The sequence below is a fragment of the Leuresthes tenuis genome, unplaced genomic scaffold, assembly GCF_036924035.1.
Source record: "Leuresthes tenuis unplaced genomic scaffold, fLeuTen1.0.hap1 SCAF_22, whole genome shotgun sequence".
In the NCBI taxonomy this organism is placed as follows: domain Eukaryota; kingdom Metazoa; phylum Chordata; class Actinopteri; order Atheriniformes; family Atherinopsidae; genus Leuresthes; species Leuresthes tenuis.
In genome coordinates this window covers 29,765,160-29,792,198 of record NW_027325376.1, presented here as the reverse complement: position 1 = coordinate 29,792,198, position 27,039 = coordinate 29,765,160, and the positions used below count along the sequence as shown (strand labels likewise).

The 27,039-nt window shown below is 40.8% G+C and overlaps 1 protein-coding gene across 1 annotated transcript; it reads left to right on the top strand.

The window, feature by feature from the left end:
* The first annotated feature begins 399 nt into the window (after positions 1 to 399).
* sox19b (SRY-box transcription factor 19b) lies at positions 400 to 5,966 on the top strand. The gene is made up of 2 exons (XM_072376768.1): positions 400 to 1,269; positions 3,748 to 5,966. The coding sequence occupies exons 1-2, from the start codon at positions 614 to 616 to the stop codon at positions 4,007 to 4,009; spliced, it is 918 nt and encodes a 305-aa protein (XP_072232869.1). The 5' UTR covers positions 400 to 613; the 3' UTR covers positions 4,010 to 5,966.
* Positions 5,967 to 27,039: the final 21,073 nt, after the last annotated feature.

Here is a 27,039-nt window from a genome sequence, read left to right as displayed (position 1 = left end):
TACTTCATTAAACAGGAGTGACTGACTGGAGCCTGATCCGAGAAGCTCCAACAAACTGAGAACGGGCCATTGGTTGTTGGGTTGGTCCGATCCACTTCTACTCTGAATGTATCCATATGCAAGTTTAGATTCGCCTTCTTATGCCACTACTCAGACAAAAACTTTCTGTGGGACCGGCCTGCTCTGGAATGTCACCCTCCCAACTTCATTGACAACAAGTGTCTCGCGCACCGTCGGAACCTTTTCAGATTCAAATGCAGGGACTCAGAGAAAAGCCCTTAGCTTTCCTATTGGCTAATGTTGGACTGCAGGGGGACGGGGGGTTTGTGTGGAAGTGCAGTAACGGATGAGTAGAGTGTGTGCGCTAAGTTTCCATCTTCAGAGAAGCTTTTTCACCATCAAAGTAATGACAGCCACAACTCACTTTTAGTTTAAGAGAAAAAACTACGTTGGTTTCCCGGGTGTGACGTGAGTAATTAGCTACTTAATTTAAATCACCCGGCTCTCCCTGTTAAACCTGTTGGGAAACCGAGCCAAAAGTCGCCAGGTGGACGGCTCTGTGCTTCAGCGTGTCGTTTTATCGTGTAATTGAACTCTTCTACATCCGTCCAACATGTACAGCTTGATGGAGCACGAGCTGAAGCCAACTGGACAGCCTCATCCTCATCAGACGCCCCCTGGAATGTCACCCATCACCGGCAACTTGACCGGGGGTATGGGCAGCAACGGAAACGCTCACCCGAAAACGGCATGTGCATCTGGAACCGACCCCATGGATAAAGTCAAGAGGCCCATGAACGCCTTTATGGTCTGGTCAAGGGGACAGAGGCGAAAGATGGCTCAAGAAAACCCCAAAATGCACAATTCAGAGATAAGTAAGCGGCTGGGAGCTGAGTGGAAACTCCTAACTGACGCCGAGAAACGGCCCTTCATAGATGAGGCCAAGAGGCTCCGGGCAGTTCACATGAAGGAATACCCCGACTACAAGTATAAGCCCCGCCGCAAAACTAAGCCCCTGCTGAAGAAGGACTCTCAGGTGAACAAGTATCCACTGTCAGCTGGAAACCTCTTGGCGGCCGCAGCACAAAGCCAAGGCAGCAGTCCCAGGGTAGAAGGCTACGGCTGGGGTCCCAGCGGAGGCTACACCGGCATGCAGGGCGAAGCGCTCGGCTATACGCAGCAGCTTCACCGATATGACCTCTCTGCCCTCCAGTATCCGCCTGCAATGACGGCAGCGCAGACATACATGAGCGGAGCAAACTCATACAGGTGAGACGTGAGGTAAACTGCTCCTTTACACAGCCCGGAATGCAGTCTAACCCTGTAGACCCAGGTGTGAATACAGGGCTCCAAATACAGCTGTCATGTCCCTTTTAATCCACACACTGCGCTGAGGGGTAGAAGCTGAACTTTAAGAAAACCCTCTCAAATGCAAAGGTAAACTTTGGGAACTCCGCGTCCGGTTTCTCTGGCTTCCAGTCAAAGAAAATGTTCGTTTGAACATGTCTTTAAAAAATGAGAAATGGCCTGCCGGCGTCATCATTCGCCTTTAAACGCCTTTATTCAGATCCACAGAGAACACTTTAACATCGTTCATGCCCATGCTCAGAGTGTTTCTTATTTTATGAAAAATCAAGTTTTGTAATGACTTCTGCCTAATGACCAATCACTAGACCTGATAATTTGGCAAAAAAGGAGTGCCTGTATGCACCTGTTAAAATAAGTTGCTGTACATTTTTAATTTAGTCCATATTGCCTTAAGTATTGGACATAAACTGACAAACAAACTTTTGATACTTTGATGTTAAACTTTTGAACAAGTTTGGAAACGGTCTACTTGGAATACACAAGAAGCACAGTGCAAGACAGGAAAGGAAGGGGGGATGACCGACGGTTTGGAAAAGCCTCCAGCTTTTCTTCCCACAGTTGACACTTAAGAATATTCTCGAATTGAGATCAGTTGGATAATTGGACACAAAGTCTGCTCTGGATCACTGAATAAACTGTGATTGAACAACAGGGTTGGGTCTGCTCCCTACTTGTTATGCATGTGGCACTGCCTGGAATGTTGATCAGGTTGACTTGATGGCAGGCAAAGCTGCTCTGTGTGAGGCCACCCACAACCCACCCCCATTCCTGCCAAACCATTGTCCCAATGACGGAGGACTTTTTACCTTCTGCTGTGGGTTTCAAGCCCCCAATTTACACACACTGGGCTCTTTGATACTCTTTGTTCTAATCAAACATTTTTGTACAGTGGATGACTTTTCAGACATAATTTTCATTAACTGAATAATTTAAAAACTTAATACATGTTTTTTTTGTTTCTGATGTTGAGTTTCTTTCTTGTTAGTTTTGAAAATCCTTAAACTGGTCTCTAAGGTAATATTTTTAACTTCTGCAGGTGCAAGCGCTAATTACTTTAAATATACACTGTAAACCTCTTTGGTTGAGTTCTAATGTGAAGCTTGTTAGATGGCCTGTGTTAGAAATGTTGGAGGCTTTCTAAAACGGTCTGACTGTGAACTGGGCAACAGTTGTCTCCACTGTGAAAGCACATCCTCGGTACGTTTGTAAATGATTCTGGCCTGTTGCACCCGAGTGCTGTTAGCTACCTGAGGTTTGTGCATTCTATTTGTTTCCACAGTCGCTCCCAAATAGGCTGCAAGACTTTCGTTGCAATCAACAAAATGTCACATGGAATATGGACACTGTACATGCCCATCTTGAAATGTGTGAGATTGTTACTCTGTGAGAAAGGACCTCATTCATATGCTGACTGTGTTTTAGAACGGCCAGTCCATAAAATGTACGAGGGATCTGCTCCCACTGTTAATGAAATTAAACCTAATGATGTGGTTCAGAATTCCATCTGTGCCACCACCTTGACTGTGCCTTTTATATGTATGCAGAGCATCTTGTGTGAAAATCCTGTTCAGATAGAATAGTGGAAGACCTGTCTGAAAGTCTGCAGTATGATCCCAGCTCTGCCTCAACATACAGATGCAACTTACTAATAATCTGCCGTTGTCTCAGGAAGCTCTCACTCCCACCCACTGCACATCATACAACTTTATTTAAAGTTGTGAAAGTATCTAGAACTGTTTTTTGAGTGAACAATCTCTCATTACAAGAAAAACCTTGAATTCAACATTTTACATGTGTATATGGTACAGTATGCTGAAAAAATATCAAAATTGGAACAGTGAATTCTGAAGACCAAAGAGGCATATATCTACATAAAAGAAATATTATGTAATCATGTTGTAAAAAATCTTTAAATGAATCGAATAGCAAGATGTTGGTCCTGATATTGTGTATTTGAAATGCTTGGTGTTAAAACCTAAAGCAGAATATCTGAACTCCTTCCATGAATCTATTGACACAAAAGCAGTGTGGCTGGCAAAGTCTAAATCTGTCCAAGACTTGGTTATTTTAAAATTTACGACACATTCCTGACTTCCTTTTCTTTCCTAAAATATAGTTCAGATTTTGTACAGTTCTGTGTTTTTTTTATTCTCACGAACATAGCGTCAAGGCTGTTTTCTCGGCTCTGAACGAATCAGCTCTCTGCTTTAGTTAGGTTTGGAAAATGAGATTTTATGTTGCACAGTTAATTAGATTTTTTTTGTATTCTGAGACTGACATGCAAATGAAGATTGACCTTCTGGCTTTGACCTCTGCAATTCTCTTAAGATTACTATTGCAAATGCAGCTTTAACTCGTATCACCTTTTTCACCCCACAGTCCCATGTCATACAGCAGCAGTCCACAGCAGCCAAGCCCCGTCACCATGTCCATGGTGAAGGCAGAACCAGTATCCCATTCACCTTCAACGGGGACTCCTAACCATCACCGGGGGGCTTTGCAGGGCGATCTCAGGGACATGATCAGCATGTACATTCCTGGATCAGGAGGGGATGGCTCTGACCCCACCACTGCACAGAGGGGCTACACCAGTGTCCAACAGCACTACCTCACTGGAACGGTGCCACTCACACACATCTAGAACAGAAGCAGGAGTTGTGGGGTGGGGTTTGCACACAATAAGTGAACTGAAGGCAGTCCTCATGGCGGTCTGGAAAGGAAAATGATTGAGGAGTACTTTAGGTTGGTAATTAAATAGTCCCAAGACGTGCAGGTAGAACCCAACTTTCTATTGGAAGTTACAGGTGCATCTATATGGAGCAGACTACCAGCTGCTTGCAGACTTTTCTCCCTGAAAAACTGCTGAGGACATGTTCCATCTGTCTGTCTACACAATAGGATCTTTGAATTCTTTTTCTTTTTCAGACTGTAACCAATATATGTCGAGACTCCTCAGCACCACCCTTAAAGCTTGTGACACTCGCACACTTCACTTATATTTTAATTGGTCAAACTGATACACAAACTATTTTTAAGCATGATCAGCACACGGTGTGCTCTGCCTTCACAAATGTGGCACACAACTTGACTGCCTCTGTCAGACTCACTACCACATAGTCTTGTAGGTTCAGGGGATGGTTCCTGGCTGGCAGGAGGCAGGACATGATGACAAAAGTAAGCCAACAGTCACAAAGTACAGAAGAATTTTCAATCTCCACTGGTTTTTGGTACGGATTTCTGTTCAGTTGACCTTTTTGTTCTCATCACGTGAAAAAAGAGTCGTCAGCACAGATTTCTTTAGTGAGTTATTACTCAGCTGTACATTCCACGTGCCCCTCAGCTTCCTACTGTGGAGTGTCCTCTGACTGATTCACATCTTTGTGTTCTCACTTTCTACTTATTAAAAAATATATATATATATTTTTTTTTTGTCACATCTGGAACATTTTAGGGCTGCTGTGCAGTGAGTTTAGTGTGCCACTGTTCGTCCTTCTGTCAGAAAGCACAGCACACAGCATGGAGGTAAACTGCTGGATGTGTCCACCTCAGCTGGTGACTGTCAAATCACCTGAGCTGAAGTACTCTGTTCACAGGCTATTTGTTGTTGCTGTCCTGGTGTATTCTGACGATGATGCAGAGCTGGTGTTGAAGGATTGCACAACTAGAACATTCTCTTTTTTTTTTTTTTTTTGTTTGTTTGTATGAACTTTGTGCCTTGGCTTATTTCTTTTTAGATTGGAACAGTTGAAATCTTGTGGGAGGACAAGCAACATATCTGCTGGACAATCAGCACTGCATCCACAGGAAACAACCTGACCACTCTGGCTACCATCTGATTTTAATTGGACTGGAAGCAGTTTGTTTGTACATGCAGCAAGTCCTCAGTCACATCAAATTACTGGATTTCAGTTTTGTTTCTGCCGAGATGTGCTACTGTTTTTGTCGGCTGTAGGAGTCTTATTGGCCATGAATAGTTTTAGATTTGATCTTTTCTTGTAAATGTACAGATGCATTGTTCTGTGTTGCTCTGTATTCACGATCACTTTGCTCTAGGCAGGAGTTTTTAGCTTTTTACTGCGTGAATGGAATTTCAGAGATGCCACGTTTTGATTGCTTTATTCCAAATGCAGCAAGACTTTTTTTTTTTTTTTTTAAATTGGCAGTGAAGCAAAGCTTGCATCTGGTTTCTTAACTTTTCCAATTAAGAATAGAGAAGTATAGGATTTTTTTTTTCCCTCTTCTCCATCTTACAGTGTTGGTCTGTTTTTGTTTGGCCTGCTGACTGCAGACTTTTTTTCTTCAGCCTGCAAAAACTCAGTTTGAATGTGGAACACTTTCACTGCTTACTAAATGGATACTGGAAACAAATGCCAAAAGTGTTTTAGAAAACCACTGCTATTACAGTAATGTGTGAATGTTTACACTACTACCCAAGTAAATTGAAAAGGAACTTTTATGCTGGGATACTTTTAGAGTAAATGTAATTGTATGTAAATGCTGCCATGTAGAGTTGAAGGGAGTGGTGTTTGTGTAAATACTGTCTATATTTTCAGACTCTTGGACTAAGAGGCTGGATTTCTTTTTGATTACAAATCGTTTATGGCACTCATTAATAAAGTTCAAATTCTTGTTCATTAATGAAGTCGTTCTAAAAGTCACTCTGCTTTAACATTCACAATGAAGAAAATTGTAACTATAACCCGTGAAAACATTAACATATATTTGACTAATTCCCAATGCATCTGAATTTACTCCATCCAGTTGTTCTAGAAGACCTGATACTGGCTAATTCATCCAGTTCAGTCACTCAACAGGGCAGAATATATGTAATTAAAGTAAGCAAACAAAGTTTCTGTGGAATGTTAGAGAAGTTGAGGTAAGTAATGACACCACAGCAACACTGTGCTAGTTTCACATAGACAACTCCCTTTTCTTTGGCAGACACTCGCTAAATTGAGTTCCATGTAATGTTAAAGTTAGTTGTGGTCAGTGGTGTACTGCAGGGCGTCCATGTTATATGAAGTATATTCTCTTTTATAGCCCCTCTGATGGGAATGACATCCATCCATATGCAGATTTTATTTTATTTTTTCCTAGAATGGCAGAGGTTACCCATCCCTCTTAGATTTAGGCACTCAACCAAGAAATACTGATATAACACTTTACAATAGAGGGCGTTGGACAGGCTGTTTTGAAATAAAAATATCGGGCACAATTTGAGAGCAACTTCCCAGGTACCTCTACACCACTGCTTGAAGTTATTCACAGAGATACCAAACCTAATCATTGATCAGTGATGGCTCCGTGTGACCGTCACAAGTACTCAGACATTATTCTGATTATGTAGGCTTCAACTTTCAAGAGGATTTGATGAACCTGCATATCCCAAAGACACAAAATAAATTGGTAACAAAATTCAAACTCAAAACAGATATGGACTACTCAGAAAAAGGTTGTTTTAATGAAGGTCTTGTATCATAGTGCTGCCTGTCAATATACATGATGGTAATTACAAGCTGGCTGCGTGAAATCTAGCTTTCTGACGGATCAAATGTGTGTAATATTCCTGGAAACTGGAGCTCATCGCTAGAAGTTTTATAAAGATCAAAATGGTGCCAGCAGCCTTCATGGCTGACGTGTGAGTGGGAGACTAGTAGAAAGTTGAACCCCCCCCCCACACACACACACTTTGCAACGTTCCTTAGAAAACCGTGCGTAATTGGCAGTTTCGGAGGTGCATTGTCCGTGGCTTTTCAGGCCGCAGGTGCATATAGTAAAGCTGGAGTCTCCGCTCCTCCCCTGGGTGTCTTTGTTCACTCTCCCCGCTTTCCTTATTCCCCCACCGAGCAGAAAATTAGGGCTGCTTTCTAGGGGTTGCGTCCTCAGGCTTAACCCTTTCACTGACCGCTGCCTTTCACATGGAAATGGGACGGAACCACACACCAGCTAATCGGTCACCTAGGGGAGGGGGTAAGAGGGAGAGGGAGAGGAAGAGGAGAAAAGATGAGGGTAACAAAATCAGTAGGAAGAGGGGTGGGAGGACAAGGAGCAGATGCAAAGGACACTGGGAAAACTGGCATGATGTTACAGCCCTCTCTATCATTATATCATCAACCTAGAATTCATGTCTGTATGATAAATGTCTGCTGATGAGATGGCATGCATTTAAGTATATAGAAGTTTAGTGAAATAAACTACATTCATGACACTTTTCTAAAAGTTTTGACAGGTCCATGTTTCCCACTGTGTAGCATCCTCTCTTCTTTTAACAACACCTGTAAACATCTAGAAATGAGGAGACCAGCTGCTGGACCTTTGGGAGAGGAATGTTGTCCCATTCCTGTCTGATATAAGATTCTAGCTGCTTGTCAGTCCTATATCTCTTTTGTTGAATTTTGTGTTTAATCCATCCATTTTCTATATTCACTTCCAAATGAGGGTTGTGGGGAGGCTGGAGTCAATGCCAGTTACCAGTGGGAGAAATATGAGGTACACCCTGGACAGGTAGCCAGTCCATCACAGAGCAACACAGAGACGAATTACCATTTTTTAGATGGTGGGAAGAAGCTGGAGTACCTGGAAGGAACCCAGACATACAAGGGAGAACATACAAACTCCACACACAAAGGGCCTAGCCCTGATTTGAACCAGTAACCTTCTTGCTGTGAGGTGACAGAGCTAACCACCACATCACTGTGCAGCTCATATTGTGTTTTATGATGCTCCAAATGTTTTCAGGTGGTGAAAGGTCTGGAATGCAGGCAGGTCAGTCCAGTACCCGGACTATTCCACTACGAAGCCATGCTGTTGGAATAGATGCAGGATGTGGTTTAACTTTGTCCTGCTGAAATATGCAAGGCATTCCCTGAAAAAAGATGTCTGGATGGGAGCAGATGTCGCTCTAAAACCTGTATATACCTTTCAGCATGGATTGAGCCTTTCCAGATGTGCAGGTTTTCAGTTCCATAGACATGAATGCTTTTTTGTTGTTGTTTTGACAGTGGTCAGTGGGAAAGAAGGGATGAGATAAGGAGAGGGGGAGTGTGGAAAGGGGTGGGGAGAGTATCAATGGAAGGATTTTCTGGTTCAGTACACCACATTGCCGAGCAACAAGCAGTGAGGCTTCAACAAGTGGTTGCCATGGATCTGCTGAGAGTGACTTAAAAGTCTCGACAAAGAGCTGTAGCCATACTCGCTGTTTGAGAGAGAATGATGTTTGAATGGGGGCTAGATACCAACTGCATTTTAAAGTGTGAATTAAAGACACAATCTAGTCATGACCTTTTTGATGCACATGTATTTAGGTCCCAGCTCCACTCCTGCAAAGACCATTTATTCTCACAGGTTGGGCTCTCATTCACTCACTGTTATTGTTTTTTCCTTATTCACGATGTGCAAAGAAGAATTGGGAGTTATCACAACACTAAAAGATGATTTTAACAAATGTTTTTTTTAGAAACAGCTCACTGTAAGAGCAGTTACAGAAAAAGCCTGTTTTTTAAAAATCTTTTTGCATCCATCCCACAAACACATATGTTCACTTTGCAGCTTATTCTACACGTATTCACACAGTCATGGACTTAGACATGTATGACCTCATGAACAGGAAAGACAGTTGAGACTGTAGCAGTAAAAAGAACTCTGACCATACTCATATAGCACTTTTCTAGTCTACCTGACCACTCAAAGTGCTTTGACAGTACAAGCTGCGACAATAGAATACAATTTTACAAGTTACACAGTGCGTTTTCCCTCTATCATACACAGATGGATGCATGAGCAGGATTGCTCAAGGACACTTTGACACGAGGGGAAGCTGGAATCAATCCACCAACTTTCCCATTGCTAGACAACTGCTCTACCTCCTTCTACATCCCGTCTCTGTAGTCACACTGCAAAGCATATATCAGGGTTGTGGAGAAAAAAATAGTTGGACTCACCTTTGCAGCCTCTTATGGGAAATTTATTAACAGGAATAACATAGAAACATATTACATGGCAGCATACACAGAAATCCCAGCAACATCAGCTTGTGAGATCCTCTTATACTTTCTAATATCATTTTGTTTGTATGTGGCCAAAACCCAATCTCTGTCTGGCACCACTGTGTCTGAGATTGCCACAACATCTTCTGTCATCACCTTGACAGAGAACAGACCCTAAATAATATGTGGTGTGAGCAGTGTCAATGCTCTGCTCTCTCCCATATAATCCCCCCAAAACCACTTATTAGTGATTTAAAAAGCTAAACTAAAAAAGTAAAAAAGTTAAATACTAAACAATTAAAACACCACAAACAACTTAAATTAAATGAATAAATTAAAAGAAAACAAAGTAAAACACTACTTACACCTTATGAAAATAGGTATAAAAAATAATGCGTTTATAAAATAAAATAAATTGATTAACTGTTACTATCTTGTTACAATTCAGTTTGCAGCATATAGGAGTGAAAAAAACCATCTGGCTGCATCTGTTTGTAACTCATAACTTTACATTTTTCTATGGCCCCATCCCCCAGGTGGTGACTGACCTCTGAACTACCAAATACTTTCTGACCTGGAAATAGTTTCTTTGAACTCCAAAAGGTCCTGCCAACAACTGTTGACTTTTGCCAATGGCAAAGGACAGCTTAGGACAGCTACAAGAAGTACTGAAGCACATAAAAACACAAAATATATGAAGAATATTGAATAAAAAAAACAAATAATGGAAAATAAAACATAAACAATAGACAATAACAATAAACAACCAAGCAACACTCAGAACATTGACTGATCAACAAAACACTAAACAATACACAACATTTAACTTTACCCCCATGTCACATTATGACATGTTCATATGAATATGAACATATGACCCTGTTGAGACATGATGATGAGTGATGATGATGATACAATAAATGTCCAAATTTCTTAAAAACTGGAAAAGATAACCATGTGCAGAGTCGTGTAGTGTAGCTCAGTCTCTTCTGGACCAATCCTGTCACTGCTTGGTGCACTCTTCTCCTTCTGGCTGAACATCAGTTCAGCAGTCAGCAGTTCAGCAGCAAAATATCAATTTTTACCTATTTTTTTTTTTTAAATCTATGGTGGGCTCTTTGCTGTGCTATAAAGCCTCTATCTGTGGTTTTGTTACCATTGATGCATCACACAGGATTCTAATCATTGTTGCATCTTCTAATTAAAAACACTGGATAAACAATTTAACTTCTGAAGCAGTTTGTATGGATTATGTCTTTCAACAGAAAACTTTTGAATATTGGAAGCTCTGTTTTAATAGTTTATCATAATATACATCCTGGGCAAGACACCAGATCTTTATTTCTAATTTTATTTTATGATAAACGTCTCTCCCTGATAAATTGTTAGGTGTCTAATTGGAGGTCTGGCCCTGCCCAGGTATCCACCGGGCCTCTCGCTCCACCCTGCAGAGGCTGGCCTTGGTCACGCCGATGATCAGAGTTTCATTGTACTCTTTGGCAGTTGTTTGTATCATGACCAAGCTCATCACAGGTCCAGCATGTTCCTCTGGGTCTTTGCACACCTGGTGTGGTTCTCTTAGGCCCGTCAAGGCTGATATAGATGTCAGCCCTCTGAGGTCACTTGTTTTCACTTCCTTCATTCTTTGTGTGATACTTATGGTTGGATTCACAGTCTCTGGCTCTCTCTCTGAGGCCTTTGTTCTGCTTGCAATGATCCCAGATTGCAGCTCAAAAAGTATTAAATTCAGTTCCAAATGTTCTGTGGTTCAACATCCAATCACTGCTGGATCAATGTTCAAAATGTCCTTTGTGGTGTGAATCTCCAACACTGTACACAATGCTTCAGTGTCATTCAGAATCAACAATTTGTCCACTTTCCTCATAAGAAGCTTGTTCTGCTCTCTCATTGATAATTAGCAGCTCTGTAAGGTTGAGCGTCTGCCACAGCACATAAAGTCACATAAAGTTAAAATTAAAATGTAGGCCTGAAATGTTATATCTGGCAGAGAGTATATTTCTCAGTATAAAATCAGTATTTTACTTTACTACTTGTTGTTGTAGTTGAAATAAACTCGTAAAATTTGATTCACCAGTTTAAGTTAAATGTTGAACCTCTTATAGATGGATTAATCTACCTTTTCCAATCAGAGCAGCTCAGACCTCAAATTATTTTAAATGTTCTAAAACTCACTCCTTTTCTCAATTTGTTAACCTGGTTGAGTGGCATCGCTTTAACTGTAAACACTGTTTTTATTTCTATTTCACTCATTTAATCCAATGTTTCACTGTTTAATTCAATTCATACTTATCTGCAGGCTTAGAAATTGCTAATAGTATTAATATTTTGTTCATCTTGTACAGCTCTCTGGTCACTGTGGCTGTTTTAAATGCACCATAAAAATAAACCTTGACTTGACTTGTTATGACTCAGATTCACTGCAGCTGCCTTTTAATTTCTGAGTTTTCCTCTTTAAGAAACCCATTAGTGTTATTTCACTCCCATAGCACCTTTTATTGCTGTGTTTTAAACCTTTCTGTAAAGCACTTTGAGGCTCTGTTAAAATAATCTGCAGCAGTTAAATAGTTCTTTGGTTTAATGAGATCAAATATAAATACTGATGAGAAATATTAACTCAGAATTGGTGAAAAGAAGCAGAGGAAAATTATTTATATCAGATAAACTTTAAAAGTCACATTACAATTGTCTCTAAAACAACAAAGCCTATCCTTTACTGCTTTAAGATGATAAGAACCTGTGTGACATCTGACTGTCTGACCTTGTTGTTAAATTCTTATATTTTCACATATATCACATGCTTTGACTGTCTGGTCTCAGACCTGCTTTGGGTGGAATTATAAAGTCTCAGTTTGTAAAATATATTTTGTTCAGACAGTTTTTCTGTGAAAGGAGCAAAGATTTGAAAAGCTCTGCCTGTTTATCTAAAATCTTCTGAACTTTAACTCTTTAAGAGAGCTGTTGAGTCTTAATTAAACAACAAACTTGTACTAATATTTAGTTTTAAACGTGTTATTAACTGGATTTATTTTTTATATTTTATTGCATCTTATCTGTTCTCTGTGATATGTGCATTGAAAAGCGGTTTTCAGATTATCCATGTACTATGGTACCTCTCCCAATCAAATGCATTTTTAAGTAAATAAAGGAATTAATAATAATTACTTACCTTCTATTATCATTGTGAACTTGTATACCTAACAACTATATGTAACTCTGGTACTTTTAAAGTACAGGCCAATGATCAACCAGCATGAGAATCTGTAGATAAACGTATTGTTTGAACTGTCCTCACTCTCAGGGCTGAATGAGGAAGAAGGAAGCAGGGTTGTGATAGCTTAATGCTAAGTCACTATGACTCAAGCAGAGGAGCCTCAGCTCAACCTTTCCTTGTGATCTGGGTGGTCCCAGACGCCTTCAATAGGATCAATGCACAACAAACTTTCACTAGTCTGGTCAAAGCAACAACAACCACAGCTCTAAGTTACTCAATTTTAATCACCATCAGTGTGAATTTTGTTTCTGTTATTTCATCAAATGTTGTGGATTTAAAGAAAAAAGAGCTGCTTCTAATGGTTATTCTCCTCATAGTGGGGCCTGTTAAATTCATCATGTTGATTTAATCATGTTAAAATCAAAGATCTAATTAATTAGGACATAACATGTAAAGATCATCTAAGGGTAAGAGTATTTATGAGCTTAGGATACCAGATAAAATGTTGAGAACAAATAAAAACTTAAACTTAGGTTATCTATCATCAGATAGCAAAAGTGTTTGAAGCTTTTAAGCTATGTGATTCGTTATTTACTGTGATGCTGCCCAGCTGATCTTCAGTTGGAGACTTTGTTCTCAGAACCAGCTTTAAACTTTCTGTTGATCTTTTCTTTTTCTTTTATGTGGGTCTGTTAGTAGTGACCTCTGGATACGTATAAATCACTGGGGTTAATCTGTTTGAGTTGATAAAGCAACATTTTCATGGCTTTTCTATCCTGACATCTTGTCTGATGACCTTACTTTTCGTTCAACATCAAACCAGAGAGTGAGATGTGAGAGGAAATCAGACAGTTAAGGACCCGGTATGTGGCAGTGTCGATGACGTCATGGTGTCGTGCCGGCCATATATAGTGACGCGACTCGATGCGCCAGTAGTTGCAATCTTCTCCGTCACAGATGTGTCGCTGCTACGTGAAGGTTACCGCTAACTGCTCTACAACGATTAAATGAAAGTAGAGAAGAAAACAATGCCCCAGTCAACAGCGGGAAGAGTTGCACTGTCATCAATGATCAGCATTCTCACCTCTGCTTACATTGTGTCACGATTTACGTACCGTTTCGTGTCCTGTCTCGTCATTTCCTGTTTTATTTTGGAAATCACTAACTGTCTCCTCTCGTTTCAGGTATCTTGCCCTTCCTCCTGTGTCAAGCGTCCCATTATCTTCCCTGATTCCCAAAGTGTTTCCACCTTGTTTTGTAATTTATTCTTAGTCATAGCCTTAGTTTATTTATTTCAATACGGTAAGTTTCATAGCCTTGTTTGTTCCTCCGTTTTCAAGGAGAGATTTTTCGTTGTAACGTTTCATAGTCACACTCGCCTTTAACGGCGGCTTACAGTTTTTTTATAGTGCCTTTGTTTTTCGAGTGCGTCCTTTGTTTCAATCCGCCTCGTTGGGAGAGCGTGTCTTTGTTTTGTAATTTGTTCATAGCTTTTCTGTTTTCCATAGGCAGTTACTTTGCTGTGCCTGGAGATCGCCCTGCCTTGCTGCTTTGTTTGAAAATAAAACCCCTTTGAATCTGAAAAGACCCTGCGACTGTGTCCTGAGTCCGCGGTCCCTGACACATAATAGCTGATGAGCCTATAGAAGTTGAAATTTCATTAGGTGTGTTATCACCATTATAGTCTGTTATAGTACTTAAAATATTGTTCAAATACTTTTAAGTGTATTGTGTTACCTTTTGTTATGAAATGGTGTGCTTCAATGTACACTCTTGGGAATTACCGTTGCCTTTCAGGATATTATAATAATAGATCGGTTTGCTGTTTTACTTGCTTATCCTGTTTCAGTGCAGTGTCGTACACGTGCCTATACAGACCAGTTCCTCGCTGAGCCTGTTTTCGAATTGGTCCATTGGTCGTTCTCTATTACAAATTTTGACTGGCGCACGCATAGATACATAGACGGTGGAAGGGTGTGCTTAAAGCACCGCCATCTTGGTACAGGGCAAGCAGTGCCAGCGGTGCATGCATTTACAAAGGAAAGAGGTACTCCTCAATCTTAAAGTAGATTTTTTTTCGCTGAATTTTGGACCGATTTTCAAACGCATTGATTTGTTAAAAACGTCACACAAGAAGCTATGATGAAGGGTGCTAGGATATCTTAAAATTGCTGAATTTCTCCCAGTGGACTTGGCTCAGCATTTCCCTGATGCTGAACCTCATTCTAATGTTGTCAGTATTTGCATGTAATATTTTTCAAAAATATGAGAGCATCAAGGCCCTGGTCATACTAAAACCTGTATCGCATTTGCTCTCTACCACTCATTTTAGACATACTGAAATAGAAATAGAAAAATACTTTATTCATCCCCCAGTGGGGGGAATTCAAAATACACATGAGTACACATCAAAACATACTGTAGTGTGTTATGTCCCTGTCACTTAAACCGCTTAGCTCATATCCAGGGTGCAAACAGTGGGACTGAGGGATGAAATTAAGAATGCGGACCAGCTACATCAGTGAGTGATGAGTTATAAACAGCATTATATATATCCATCCCTCTTTCCACTAGGACCACAATTATGCTTTGCCTGTTTGGCCTGACAACTGAGTGATTTATGATCACTTTTACTGTGTAGAAACACCGTTCCTCCATAGATAAACTGTAGGAGCGAGTGGCACTTGTGGAAGTTTTTCACGCTTCCTTCCTAATACCTCTGATGAGAAATAGAAATAGGTGAGACAAATGGTTAATGCGGATTGGAGAGTCTGTTAGTTCTGAGACATAAAATTTGCCATCACATACTGCACCAAGATGGCCACCAACTATAAAACAAGCTTAAGGGCAAAAGAGAAAGCTGCAGACTGGGCTTCAGGCTTTAATTGTGGGTGATTTAGCTGTAAAAGATGGAATCAGCAGGAGCACAAAGTGGTCTGCTTTCCCAAGGACATGGTCAGACTCAGATTTTTCACACCAAATTCTGGATTATGTGGCTGCATATCCAGTATTAAAATGTATCATAGTGTATGTGGGGAACAACACCATGATACCACGAAACAACAATCTGAATACTGAAAAGGACTTTACTATCTTTTTTAAATCAGTTAGTTCTGTAAAGGCTGAGCTGTGGCTCAGTCATCAGTGGCTCACTTCCACCGTCATTATCTTTGTAATTTTTAACAGTTTAATCTTTTCTAGGATAGCTGACACCTTTTTAAGACAGATGTAATTTGCCTGAACAAATTGGGAACTAAAACCTTCACATATTTTACATCAATCATCTGTTTACTCAGGGACCAGATAAAAAACGATTTACAGCAGGAGCAAAGCATAACACAATTTAGCAGAAACCTTGGAGGGGAGCTTCCTTGGCCTGAAACCTGTGAGGAAGGTCCTCCAGCATCTCTTATCAGCTGCCACCTTAAGTGATTCACCTTCTACACTCCCCCAACTGAACACTCCATACTCCATACTTATTGTGTCATTGTTAAATGTACAATGTTTGATCAATTTGAACACTTCATGGACATTACACATCTGAAGGCTAATTAAGAACCTGTGATAACTTCATATGAATCATGACACTTAAGTAACTGACAACACTTGTGATACTTTGTTAAACATAGTTGATCATAAATAAAAATAGTAAATATAAAAATTTTAATCATGATAAAAATTCCAGTTAGTTTGATTTGGGAACAAAACCAAAACACTTCTTCAAATCAATTTGCAGTTTATTTTTCACATTAGTCACACTTGATTGATCTGAACTGAAAAGACTGAAGCACGGTGGCGTAAAAAAAAGGAAACCTTTTGGATGCCTATATTTGGGCTAGTCTCAAGGTCATGCTTATGCTAGCTCGATATTAGGCTAGGTTAACTTAGATGCTGCCAACTAAGCTTATGGCTATGCTAGGCTACTACACTGCTGGTGCTAATGTTGGTGCTAAAGCTCTAGGCTAGACTGAAGCCTGTGTTAATTTAATGCTAGGCTAATTTAGCTTGTTAACATCTTTCATTATCACATTGACTGAAAACATTCTGACCTTAAATAATATTTGATGTGAGCAGTGGCAAGGTCTTGCCCCTTCCCAAAGTCTCTTTATCATCAGATATTTTAAGTCAAGAGGATTAATTAATTGTTCTGCTGGTTCGGGGTCTGTGGGGGCTGGGGGGCTGCTGGCCCCCAGCGGAGTCGAGGGAGGGAGGACGTGTGGATGTGTGGGACGTGAAAGTGTGTGTGGTAATGATTGGGCCTGGATCTGGGACTTGCTGTCGCCTGGCCTGCCTGTGCTTCTCCGATGGGCGATGCTCGCGACTTCACCCACCTGTGGGCACGTCTTGACTCCCAAGGCACTTGGCCAGGGGACTGGGGCAGGCGCTGACCCACTGTGTGGCTGTCTGGGGCGCTTGGCCCTCCTGGGTATTGGGTGGGGCCTCTGCCGGGGGGTTTGGGGGCGCTCGGGCTCCCGGGGCCCGGGTCCAGTGCACGGCCCATGTCTGGGCGGCTGGGGCCTGGCGGGGTCGGTGGGCTGTTGCCCCTGGCTCCCGGAGGGCCTCTGCCCTATGCTTATGGGGGCTCTGTCCGGGGGCTTCCTCTGCAGTCTTCTGGGTGGATGCGTGGTTGCCCCTGAGGTGGGCTTCCTGGGTTCTGTGCTCTGTGGGGGCTGCTGGTGGCCTGGGTCTTGTGGCCCTCTCTACCTCTTTCTGATTGCTGGGGGGGGGCTGTGGATTGTGGCTCTGTACACTTATACACTCATAACTAAGCACGGTTACCATGTAGGTCCTGTGCCATGGGTGTTGCATGTTCTCACACACACACACACATTTATTAGCCCAGTAGCATGCTCGCTAAGCAGTTGATGTGTTATCATGTCGTCTCAGGTCATCTATATTCACAGCTGTGTTGTAGGCGATTGCCGCTTCTCGTGCTTGTTTTTGTTTGTTTGTGTGCTTTTTCTCTGCTTGTCTGCTTTCAGGTGCTCCTGGTGGCGCTAAGGCTGGATTCCCCTCAGAGGCCATGGATTGTTGTCTGTTTTGTTTTTTACAGGTGTAGCAGCTGGTTGTCTGTTTTTTGTTTCTATTTTTGTTCTGTTTCCCCTTCTTTCCTCTTCTTCTTTCCTTGTCCCCCGGTCCGGTTCAGTTCTATTACATCTTATATATTGTAAACAGAAATAAATAAATGGGCATCAACGGGAGCTTTACATTTATAAAACTTCCCTTGGCAAAGCAAATCTGTTTGGCATCAAAGGTATTCTGTTGCCATAATGCTGAACAGGACAAGGGAAAAAAAAAAAAAAAAAAAAAAAAGATATTTTAAGTCCAGTCCGCTTGCTTTGGCAATATGTACAATGTATGTCATGCCAATAAAGCCATTTTATTTTATTTTAACACTTCTTATGGTACTGGTCCTTCTAGATTTATATTATGACCAAGTGTAAACCATTTGAAAGAAAATCCAGTCCAGACCCTGTCAATTTTATAATTTTAGACCCATATCTAAATTTCCCTTTTACACTGAAGCATTGGAGAAAATAGTTTACTCTCATCTGGTATCCTTTATGAATGATAATTTTTCGACAAGTTTCAGTCTGGTTTCAGATGTCATCATAGGACAGAAACTGCACTACTTGAGTTGTAAAGTTGTAAATGATATTAGGATGAATTCACACTGCCTTTGTGCTCTCTGGAGCATTTGATATGAAAGATAATGGCATTGTCATGGTTTATGTTTTGATATTCTTGTTTTCAGGTTCTGTTCATGTTTTCAGGTTCTCATCTTTTCAGGTTTCTAGATAATTTCTTGTCATACTTTTCCCCTGCCACTTAGTTTCACTCTAGTCACCTGTTTTCCATTTCACAGCTGCACATCATCGCCAATCACTTCCCCACACCATATAGTTCCCCTCGCTCGTTGCAGAATCCTCACCTTATCGTTCACGCCACGTTGTTAAAGTAAGATTTTGCCACCATAGCCACAGTTTGTTTATAGTCTTGTTTTCCATAGTCTTCTTATTCATAGTCTTGTTTTGTTTTGCTACCTTTAAGCCCTTTTGTTATCTGGCGTAGCTGCGCCTTTTGTTCTTGCTCCATGTTTCTTTGTTAATAAATCTTGTTACCTTGAGAAGTCTCCATCTGGGTCCTCCCTTCCAGCACCACCGAAACTGACAGGCATACACACTTCTCTGCAGCTTCCCACCTGATCCTAGGCCCAAGATTAGTTTTAGCTCTTTTGAATCTCTGATTCTCAGTTTTTCCCAAAGTGGAAATCACAAAAACCTCTTGTGTTTGTTGTTGTGTATCGTCCACCTGGCCCTTATTCTGAGTTTCTGTCTGAATTCTCAGAGTTTTTATCCCAGTTAGTGCTGAGTACAGATAAAGTCATTGTAGTGGGTGACTTTAATATTCATGTAGATGTTGAAAATGACAGCCTAAATATTAACTTTAATTCTATATTAGACTCTATTTGGATTTTCTCAAAGTGTTCACAGACCTACTCACTGCCTTAATCATACCCTTGACCTTGTGCTGACTTATGGCATTGAGAGTGAACAGTTAACAGTGTTCCCTCATAACTCTGTCCTGTCTGACCATTTTTTGATAACTTTTGAATTTACATTACTTGACTATACGGCTTCTGAGAATAATTTTACATATAGGTGTTTATATTATATTATTAGAGAATGCTGTAACCACTTTTAAAGAGTTTATTTCATCATCATGATCCTTCACAGCTGCGTGAGTTAAAGCAGACTGCAAGAAAGCTGGAGAGACAGTGGTGTTCCTCTAATTTAGAAGAGTCTCAATTAGTCTGGAAAGATAGTTTAATAACATATAAGAAAGCCCTTCGTAAAGCTAGAACTGCTTATTATTCATCATTGATAGAAGAGAATAAGAATAATCCCAGGTTTCTTTTCAGCACTGTTGCCAGGCTGACAAAGAGCCCGAGCTCTGTTGAGCCATGTATTCCTTTAACTCTCAGCAGTGATGATTTCATGAGATTCTTCATCAATAAAATTGTTTCTATCAGAGAGAAGATTGATGGAATCCTTCCCACTATTATCACTGATGATCATCAAGTAGAGCAGCTTTATAAGTATCTTTAGAACCTGATTTGTATTTAGACGGCTTCTGCCCAGTTGATCTCTCTGAGCTAACAACAGCAATCGTCTCTTCTGAACCATCAACTTGTATTTTAATGGGGTTTAATGTCTGCCAAGGACACTTCGACAGGGTAGTTAGTATCGAACCACGACTTTCTGATTGAAGGACAACTACTCTTCCTCCTGAGCTACATGTGCAGTATTGGTTTCCAGAGTTGCTTCAGCAGGCTATTCAGTTCCTTTACAACCAAAGAAAGAGCTGTGTCTGCATTATTGGCAAAAAGTCGAAGCTTGTGTATAGCGCATGTCGGATTCCTCCAAGCCTGCCCCTTTTCAGCTATCCTGTTTGTGATTTTCATGGACAGGATCTCAAGGTGTAGTTGTGAAAAGGAGGGTGTCGTTAGGGTTGCATCTCTGCTCTTTGCACTTTGAATTGCCTTGTGTACGAATGGTGCTCTACGCCTTGCCTCGCCTCGAAAAAGGCTGGAATGTTTCTTTTGGAGATGGGTTCTTACCTCAAGTGAAGGAGTTTAAGTATCTTGGGATCGTGTTCAGAAGTGATGGCAAGTTGGAGTGAGAAATAGATAGATCATCTGGGCTTCGTCAGCGGTAATATGGTCACCCTCCAGATGGTTGTGGTGAATAGGGAGCTGAGCTGAAAGGCAAAGCTTTTGATTTAGTGGTCCATCTTCATTCCACTGGAGAAAACTATGGTCATGAGAGTTGGGTCGTGCCCAAAAGAACTAGACTGCGCATACAAGCAACTGAAATAAGATTCTTTCAGAGGTTGGCTGGGCTCAGCCTTGAGGACTTTGGATGATTATAAGATAATGGATATATGTCCACTACAGTCGTTTATTTATTTTGCTTCTTTAGGTTTGTTTCTGGTTGGGTCAATGTCTTCTTTTACTGTGGAAGTGCTCTGATCCTATACCACCACCTTTTCCTAAAACTATGTCATTTCAGATTTGCTTAGATAGTAAATGGAATTCTAGGTGATGATGAGGATATTGGGAGCAATGTCAAGTTCAGTGTTTTGTCAAAGAACACTTTGGCAAATGGAGGAGCTGGAGATCGCTGACTTTCTGACTGGAGGGCAACCACTCTACCACTGCAGTGCACCACTAATAAGCAACTGATCCTACTCAAAGTGGGGGTAAAATTTAGTTAAATAGAGAGGAGAAGAACCATATCATATCGGGGATAAGCAGCATTAGACTCTTGACAAATACAATTTCAATTCAATTCAATTTATTTATATAGCGCCAGATTACAACAATTGTCATCTCAAGGCACTTAAGTATTACAGTCCAATTCAAGCCAATTGGAATTCAATTCATTGTAATCATAATCCAATTAATTCATATATAGAGCCAATTCAAAAATTAATATCCTAGCTAAGGAAACCAACAGATTGCACCAAAACTTGTCTTCAGTCCAATCTCCCGTCCTGAGCGTGCCTGTGGCGACTGTGGAAAGGAACGACTCCCTTTTAACAGGAAGAAACCTCTGGCAGAACCAGACTCAGGAAGGGTGGCCACCCGCCTCGACCAGCTGGGGTTTGAGAAGACAGAAAAGAGGGAAAAGAGGGGGGAAAAACCCCATAACGCCATTCAAAGGATATCTGTTGGAACAGGGAAACACAAGTTAATAACCACAATAATGTCACATGTACATGAAATCAATTGTGAAATTAAACAGGTGGAAAAGAGAGCAAAGTGAGGAAAGGTGTGACAGATTAGGTCCCCCAGCAGTCTAAGCCTATAGCAGCTTAACTACGGGATGTTTCAGGATTACCTGAGCCATCCCTAACTATAAGCTTTATCAAAAAGGAAAGTTTTAAGCCTAATCTTAAAAGTGGAAAGGGTGTCTGCTTCCCGGACATTTACTGGCAGCTTATTCCACAAGAGAGGGCCCTGATAACTGAAGGCTCTACCTCCCATTCTACTTTTAGAAACTCTGGGAATAACAAGTAAACCTGCAGTTTGGGAGCGAAGTGCTCTGTTAGGAAAATATCTTACAATGAGATCTTTAAGATATGATGGAGCTCGGTTATTAAGAGCTTTATATGTGAGGAGAAGAATCTTAAATTATATTCTGAATTTAACAGGGAGCCAATGATGAGAAGCTAAAACTGGAGAAACATGATCTCTCCTGTTAGTTCTCATCAGAACTCTGGCTGCAGAATTTTGGATCAGCTGGAGGCTTTTCAGAGAATATGTGGGACAGCCCAATAATAAGGAATTACAGTAGTCCAATCTTGAAGTAACAAATGCATGAACTAGTTTCTCTGCATCACCCTGAGACAGGATGTTCCTGATTTTAGCAATATTACGAAGGTGAAAGAAGGCAGTCCTAGAAACCAGTTTTATATGTGCGTCAAATGATAAATTCTGGTCAAAAATAACTCCTAGGTTCCTCACTGTAGAACTAGAAGCCCAGGAAATACCATCTAGAGTAACTATATAACTAGACAATTTCTCCCTGAAGCGCTCAGGTCCAAAGAGAACAACTTCAGTTTTGTCTGAATTTAAAAGCAGACAGTTCTGAGTCATCCAGGTCTTTATGTCTTTAAGACAGGCTTGCAGTCTGACCAACCTATTGGTTTCATCTGGTTTCATAGATAAGTACAGCTGAGTATCATCAGCATAACAATGGAAATGTATGCCATGCTGTCTGATAATGTTACCTAATGGAAGCATGTATAAAGTAAAAAGAATCGGTCCAAGCACAGAACCCTGAGGAACTCCATGACTTACTCTGGTGTGTGAAGATGATTCTGTGTATATGTTCTAGTTTCAACCTACTGACTTTTGAAAGCTGTAGTGACTGGTGAGAAGTAAACTCATGCAATCAAGTAGGCAGAAGTTTCTTTGGCTTTTAAAAAAAACATTTGAACAACTTTTGTCACAATTTGGTGGTGATGGAGAGGAAAACTTATCTGCAAGTTTATTTTCAAAAACTGATACAAAAATGCGTCAGCGTCAGAAAACATCAAACTAAAACTAAGTTTACAAAGAAAACAAAAGCTAAGTTACATGACAAACCAGATGGTGAAAATGGAGCAATGAACAGAACCACAAAGAACAACCAAGATTGTAACAACAAGGATCTGACAATGACTGAGATGACCAAGAAGCATAAATACTGTGAGGAACTGACGAGTAAGTGACTGCAGCTGAGACACATGGAAATCAGGTGAGCGTGGAGCTGAGGACCAAAGAGGGGAACTGAGGACAACTACTGGTGATGAAGTGAAACAGATTAAACTAGAAACTAACCCAGGACATGACACAAGTACAGACATGAGGCAAGATAAAACCAAAAGTAAAGATAAAAGCAAGAATAACAACAAAGGAAAACCATAAGAGGGACTATTCACAAAAAGGCAACTCAAGAATACCCTTCCTGAGCCTGGTTCTGCCAGAGGTTTCTTCCTGTTAAAAGGGAGTCGTTCCTTTCCACAGTCGCCACAGGCACGCTCAGGACGGGAGATTGGACTGAAGACAAGTTTCGGTGCAATCTGTTGGTTTTCTTAGCTAGGATATTATTTTTTGAATTGGCTCCATATGAATGAATTGGATTATGATTACAATTAATTGAATTCCAATTGGCTTGAATTGGACTATATTATTTAAGTGCCTTGAGATGACAATTGTTGTAATCTGGTGCTATATAAATTGAATTTAATTGAATAGACTACAACAAACAGAGAATATATTCAATCAAAAATACTAAGAACACAAGCAAGAAAACAGAATTCAATTCAATTTAAATTCAGTTGGTACTGGCAAAGATCACACAATTGATGTCTGAAAGATATCCCAAATCAAGAGAGTATCATACAAATAATGAACTGAACACTTAGGTAAACTTGTAAATAAGAGTATAATATATGTAACAGTCATAGCCCAGCACAGTTTCTCAGGCTTAGGAATTGATGGAAAAGCCTCTGTGGCAACCAGAAAATTGTTACTGGTATAAGTGCTCCCTCTACTGGAAACGTCAAGGAAGTATTTTTTTTATCTTTCTGTAAGTAAAACCCATGTATTGTAGCGTGACATAAAAAACGTTCTGTCTTGAAGAAAGATCTTCAATAATTTAATTGTTTAACAATTTAAATTATTTTTTTATTCAATGAAGTTATATATTCAAATCTAAGTTTGTGTTTTCCCTTATGGGCAAATCACAGAAAATGATGCAGGGCCTCCTAATTCTTCACAGACCATAACTGTTCAGTTAAATATGCTGAATGCTAAGTTAGAATAAACATGAGATAAACTTAGCTACAGTTTCCTGATGAAACTAACACAGAGTCAAATATGATGCATAAATTATGTTTTGGTGAGGTGATTAAAACATCCCCCAATTTGTATAGTTATAGCATATAATTGGAGCAAAACTAAAGACAAAGAGGCACAATAGGAGGTGGAGGTACAAGCCTTTTCTGCCCTCAGTGATCATGGGAAACGCTAACTCGCTACCAAACAAGTGTGATGAGCAAGAGGTGCTTGTGCGGAACCAACGGCTGTATAAGGAGAGCAGTTTGATCCATCTGTCTGAGTCCTGGCTGAACGACAACACACCAGACTCATGTGTGGACATACCCGGCTTCACAGCCGTACGAGCTGATCGTGGCAGAGGTATTATCCTGTTTTTTTAAATCAGAGATGGTTTAACCCCCTCAATGTGGAGAGGATAAGGAGAGGATATGCTGTCCAGACATTGAACTGCTGTCAGTTGGTTTCCGTGCGTTCTATGCACCCAGAGAGTTCCCAAATACAGTCGTCATCGTTGTTTACATTCCACTGAGGGCAGCACCCAGAGCTATAGAGTATATACTCTATATAGGAGGTGTATATACTCTATAGCTCTGGCAGCACCGACAACGGTGTGTGACGTCATCCACAACGCCGTTACTAGGATACAGACCCAGCATCCTGAGGCATTCATTGCAATCACAGGGGATTTCAATCTCGTCTCTCTATCCTCCTGCCTGACTGGCTTTTTACAGTATGTGGACTGTCCAACACGTGGAGAAAAGACATTAGATCTGTTTTAAAAGTCAAAGTCAAATTTATTTGTATAGCATATTTCATGTACAAAACAATTAAAAGTGCTTTACATAAAATAAAAGCATTGCAGAGAGGGAGCAGAAAAAGCATTATATACTAATGTGAAGGAGGCTTAGAGGGCAGTGTCTCTTCCACCACTGGGTAGATCTGATCACAGCATGGTCTATCTACAACCCACATATGGACCTTATGTACAAGGACTTCCTCTTACTACCAGATCTTTCAGGAAGTGGTCACCAGAGGTGCGTGATGAATTGACCGACTGCTTTGATGTCACAGACTGGGCTGTACTGCTGGAGGAAGAAGAAATGGACATTGACATGGACAGGAGGGTCAGCACCATCACTGACTACATTAACTTCTGTAGGGACACTGTAATTCCAGTGAGGACCGTAAGGTGCGATCCAAATAATAAACCATGGATCACCAGTGACATCAAAGACCTCCTGAACCAGAAAGAGATGGGGTTCCAGAATGGGGGTGGAGAAAGGCGGAGGAATGTACAATGGGAGCTTAAAAAGACTAAGGCGGAGTACAAGAAAAAGGTAGAGAGACAGCTGGAGAACAATAACACCAAGGAGGTGTGGAAGGGCATGAGGCCCATCACTGAAAAACTGTCTGTGGAAGGTGATGATGACAGAGCCAATACTTTTAAACAATATTTCAACAGGTTTGATAGTGAGGCTTTTTTCACCTCTGCTGCTCCCTCGACCCCCACCACTTCAGCTGCTTCCTCTGCCCAGCTGTACTTCCACCTCAATGGCAACTTGCATCGCCAAGCCTCTTCCTCCACCTGACTGCACTTCCACCTCTGCAGCAACTCTCACCAACAGGCTTCTTCTGTCTAGCTGTACTTCCACCTCTGAAGCAGCTTCCACGACCAGGTCTCCTGAGTCAAGCTACACCTCCACTCCTGCGGCAGCTTCCACCACCAGGCATCCTGAGCCCAGCTGCACATCCACCTCTGCAGCAGTTTCCACCGCCAGGCCTCTCCTCTTCCTGAGATGGCTCAGGTCCTTCAATGTCTGTAGTGATATGATAGGGAGTTGCTCTACAGACAAAAACTATAGGCGCCTGGACAAACTGGTTTAAAAAAAAAAAAAAAAAAAAAAAAAAAAAAGTTCTGTTCAGTTCTATTGTAGGCAGAAGGCTAGACCCTCTCAGTGCTGTGGTGGAGCAATGGATGAGAAGGAAATTGTATTCTGTTTTGGATAATAGTAGACATCCTCTCCACAGCATCCTGGCAGGTCAGAGGAGCAGCTGCAGTGGGAGGCTGCAGAACAGAGGTTCAGGAGGTCCTTTGTCCCAACAGCCATAAGGCTTTTCAATAGTGACTGCTGACATGTTCTTCTCAAATTTATTTATTTCGTCATAGATCATTATTATTATTATTGTTGTAGTATGCAATTATTGTAAATATTTATAATTTTTTGAGCTACTCGACTAATTTGAATTTCTCCCACTGGGGGATGAATAAAGTATTTTTCTATTCTATCAGGCAGTTTGACTTAACATGCCAGGAAGGACAGTTTTTCAATATTGAGGCTCTATGCTGGGATAATTGGCAGCATTGGCCCATATGATGCGAACATAGAACCGTGGAGCTCCTATACAGAATAATTGACTATTTTGTACATGCAAACAGTTAAGGAAGAGAGAAGCTTAAGCAAACATTTTAAAGTGTAATGTAACCCAAGACATTTAAAACATTCTAACCCAATCACTACTGAGGTCCTCAGTTGTGGACACCGCTATGTGCTGATAAGACCTATTGCTTTACTTTCTGTAACCTCGTTCGTGTTCTGTTGAACTTGCTCCTCATGGACTATTAAATACTTAATTTCTCATTTATATAGCTCTTTGGTGTTTTGACACATTTTCACTTTTCTAGTGGTGTCTGTCTTACACAACCTGCAAATTCCAATGGCCTTATTTATTTTTTTTAAAGTCCCAGTTGACAAGACATACAGACACATGTACTGGGATATGCACACTGTATTTGACTAAGAATGTAGATTCAGTCAGCAATGTTTACGTGTGTAAAAAGGTGCATGCGCATTTTTTGTGCGTATATATGGTTTCTCGATTCAGACCCAGGCATTCAAAGCATTTAACATAATACCCATGAGCAGTTCAAGGTCTGACTGCTGCTTCAAGCTTATTTAAATATACTATGAACTTTTTCTTTTGTGTCCCATTTTATCATCAAGGAATTTGGACCGATGAAAGAAAAATAGCATAAAGCGTGTGCACAACATAATGAGAATAATATG

Bases quoted from the DNA above. Each gene is read 5' to 3' on its own strand.
- sox19b (XM_072376768.1), top strand. From the start codon at position 614: ATGTACAGCTTGATGGAGCACGAGCTGAAGCCAACTGGACAGCCTCAT. The intron at 1,270-3,747 runs GTGAGACGTGAG...TTCACCCCACAG, and splicing joins AGCGGAGCAAACTCATACAG to TCCCATGTCATACAGCAGCA.